This window comes from Parasteatoda tepidariorum, chromosome 9 (assembly GCF_043381705.1).
Source record: "Parasteatoda tepidariorum isolate YZ-2023 chromosome 9, CAS_Ptep_4.0, whole genome shotgun sequence".
NCBI lineage: Eukaryota > Metazoa > Arthropoda > Arachnida > Araneae > Theridiidae > Parasteatoda > Parasteatoda tepidariorum.
Window position 1 is genome coordinate 20644728 of NC_092212.1, and position 3944 is coordinate 20648671.

The following is a 3944-nucleotide window of genomic DNA, read 5'->3' on the forward strand; positions in this document are numbered from 1 at the left end:
ATATATATATATATATATATATATTCCTTTTTCTAATAAGACTACTCACAAGCTGCAAGCACATAGAACTATACTGATATTGTTTGGTAACTGTATTGAACTTGTCGTGATATATTTTCCTTTAGCTATATTAGTACAATATTAGAAAGCATGTATTTTTTAATTAAGCAGTGTGATCTGACGACAAGATTCTAACTTTAACTTATTTTTTTTAGCTTTTAATTTTTTGTTCTATTTTAAAAAAAAGTTTGATATTTTAAAAAAATTATTTAGGAGTTATTTTTATTTTCTCTTTAAAAATATTTTTGTTTACTTGTTTTCCTTGCATTTTTATTGCATATATATACAAACGTAATAGACAAGTGTGCAGGAGTAATATATGCGAAAATAAATTTATATCTTCGAAATACATATATGTTGAAAAATGCGCATTCCATATATTTAAAAGTAGTTTTGTAATAATATTCTCAAGCTACAAGTTAAAATTCAATAAGGATGTCTTGGACAGAAAAATACCTTTCTTTTTCCGTTATTTTCCTTCTTTCTCCAAATTTCTGTCTCACTTCACTGATTTTACTTCATTTCATTCGTAAACTTCAAAAAAGCAATCACGTCTCAGAAAAACAACGTTTGAAATTCAGAAAAGAAAGTTTATATACCCCCGCCTTTGAAATTTTATTTTTCAGTTCAATTCCATGGGCTTAATGATAGATTTTTTTACACATAAAAACAAACATATAAATTTGTTACTTCACTATAGAATGCATGCCTCGGTAATTATTTAAAGGATATTCTATAATGACCTCTCCTGAAATCGAATTTTTATATTCTGTTCGAAAATGAAATGAAAGAATTCGACACAATAAAAGAGATCATTAAACCAGGAAAAAAACGCTACTGAAATGTATTAAATCACTATAGTATCTTAAATTTTGAGAACATATTAAAAACCAGATTATAAAACCTGAGGTATTTCTCGCAAAGTTCTTTCTATTTCTTCTGTAAATAAAACAGGTTTTGATGGTTTTAGTAGCGCCTTCTTCAGTAGTGATACGTTAGATTGCGATAGTGTTTTCGAGTGTAATTCAATAATTAAATATTTATTTGTGACCCTATGTGAATATATATTTTTAATATCATTCTTGACTAGGTTACTGAAAATACACGGTGAATACACGGTAATGTAATACACGGTGAAAGAAATTCTGGTTGAGACTACTGTAAAGACGATTATGGTAAAAAAAAATCTCTTTCTGTACAGAAATTTGCAATTTACGGTATTTACGCAATTCTTATTGTGACGGTTTCCGTTCATATAATAATGACTTATCGGAAATTTTGGTTTCCAAAATTATAGTTCTTATTACCACATATTTAGTAAAAATACAAAACCGAAACGCAAATTTCTCCGAATAAATGATTTTTATACCATGCTCTAAGGCAGTGATTCTCAACCTTTTTGTGGCGGCACACTTTTAACGATTTCGAAATTTGACGGCACACAATGAAAAAAAGTTAGGTTAAAACTTGTTTACTTAACTATAATACACTGTGTTAAATAGTTTGTGATAATAATTTTGAATGTGAAATAAAATAATATGTACTACCAAGGCACGTTTATCAAGAGATTAATTATTTCTTTCGATTTATTTTCTATTAATCTCTAAAGAATTCTAATCAATTTCTAAAGAAAAATGATGAGTATATTTCACGCATTCAATTTTAAATTTTTGTTAAATTGATTCTAATTTATGAATCTTAAAAAAATTATAATTAATCATTAATTAATGATATAATTAATGATATAATTAATCATTAATTAATGATATAATTAATCATTAGTTAATGATATAATTAATCATTAATTGATGATATAAATAATTATAATTAATCAAATAATATATTTGTAATCCAAATTTTACGTTTGAAACTTGAGATCATTCATAAGGACTCTAACTAGCCATCAAAAATTATTTTCTAAAAATTAGTTTTTTTCTCTGTAAAATCATTCAAAAATACACTCTATGATAGATAATGAAAGTCCAGATATGAATATATGAAAAGATTCTGATAATTCTCACATTGTCAATGCTAAATTAACTTCATCTCCTTGCATCGGAGGTGATTTAAACCATAACTGAAAAGAAAAGTCAGACAAAATTTTTTCATATAATCCAACAGTCATTCCAATAATCGTTGAACATTTCAGTTTTACAACAATAATATTTATTTGTAAATGTGGCAGGATAATTAAATCCACATCATTTTTGAGAAAATAGAAATCATCAATTATTTTCTGACAATTTACAGTAATACATTACTTCAGTGTCATGTAAAGCCATTCGAAAATCCACACTATGACCGATAATGAAAGTCCGAAAATCAATATACTAAAAGCTTCTGACAATTCCCACATCGTCAGTGTTAAATTAACTTCATCTTCCTGCATCAGAGGTGATTTAAGTCTTAACCGAAAGGAAAAGTCAGACACAATTTTTTCATACAGTCCAGCAGCTAACAATCGTTGAACAAACATGTCAATTTCACTTTTGCAACAGAAATCTTTCTTTGCGAATATGGCAACGTAATTAAAACCAAAGTTCTCTTTAGAAAACAGAAGTTTGGTGGGCCATCTAGTTTTTACATAAAAATCAGTTGTTATAAAAGCATAACCATCTTCCATCATGGCCTTTTTTATTTTTGCGTCTGAAGGTTCTATCTCCCAATCATTATCACGACTCATCTCTCCTAAGTATCGAGCAGAACTTATTTTACTATCAAGTAAGTATTGCAAAACAAACGAACCCCTCGGCATCGTGGTCTTAATCTCTCCCTTTTTAACTGTTTCTGCTAATTGAGATATTGTTTCAATACCGTACAACTTGGGAGGTACGGCAAGAACTGATAAAATTACTGAATTGTACCCCATTGAAAGCAAAAACACGCCAACATAAAACGTCAGCAAAAGGAACCTATCCGTAGAGGCAAAGACTCGTTTATACTGAGCGTACTGATGCAGAAGCAATTTCACAGAATTGAATGCATGGACTTGCCAAGAAATGCGTCTTTTAAGCAGCAAGCGTAACACAACTGGCATTAAAATGAAAAACGCCAAAACTATAAACCACAAACTTGTTGTAAATGGATGTAGGTAGGCCATTTTCGTAGCGTGAACTGTGGGTAATTTGGTAGCAAATATTATGTTTTGAAAATGGTAGGGAAATGAGGCCCATGCGACTTCAGCTCTTTCATATGTGATTGTTATCCGGCTCATTGCTAAATCAGCTTCATCTCTTTGTAACATGCCAACAGCTCCGGACCAGCTTCCATTTCCTAGTGGAGCACCCCATTGCTCGTCCCGTGGCATTACTATACGAAATTTGTAGTTTAAGGCTTTAGATAGGAGAATCAAAACTTTGTTTTCGTAACCGTCTATGTGTATAAAGTTACCATCTTCATCCCTTTTGACTTCGAAAATGCTGAATTTGGGCACGACAGCAAATCTGAAAGTTCTCGGTACAGACATCTTCAATTTTCTTTATTTGATATTTTATAGTTCTATTGTAAATAATTATCTAGATTCACTGTTCCTGTTATGAAAATACGATTCGAAAATAAAAGCTTTGAATCTTTTAACAAGAGCTCATTTCGAAATATATTTCAAAATTTTTTACCGGAATCGAAAGTTTTTAACAAAGACGTTTGCAAATCTTTCGAGTTTATGCAATGCGTTCCATTTCCGTTTTAGGTCAAAAAGTACTTTAAGGGTGCAAAAAAGCATTTAAACATGTAATTAAATGTAGTGCTTATTTTTATGTTTCTAAAGCGTTTCGTTGACTAATACATTAGGAAAAAATTCGAGTGATAAGTAATATATTTTCCTAAATTGTGTGATTAAGATTATTAACTGGATAAGATTATTATTTATTCCATTTGCTAAGGGC

General features: G+C 29.6%; 1 protein-coding gene across 1 annotated transcript; it reads right to left on the reverse strand.

The window, feature by feature from the left end:
• Positions 1 to 2317: 2317 nt before the first annotated feature.
• Positions 2318 to 3526, reverse strand: LOC107445234 (glutamate receptor ionotropic, kainate glr-3-like). Its single transcript, XM_016059582.2, has one exon. It carries the CDS (start codon positions 3524 to 3526, stop codon positions 2318 to 2320), a length of 1209 nt encoding a protein of 402 aa, XP_015915068.2.
• Between the last annotated feature and the right edge of the window lie 418 nt (positions 3527 to 3944).

Bases quoted from the DNA above. Each gene is read 5' to 3' on its own strand.
- LOC107445234 (XM_016059582.2), bottom strand. From the start codon at position 3,526: ATGTCTGTACCGAGAACTTTCAGATTTGCTGTCGTGCCCAAATTCAGC.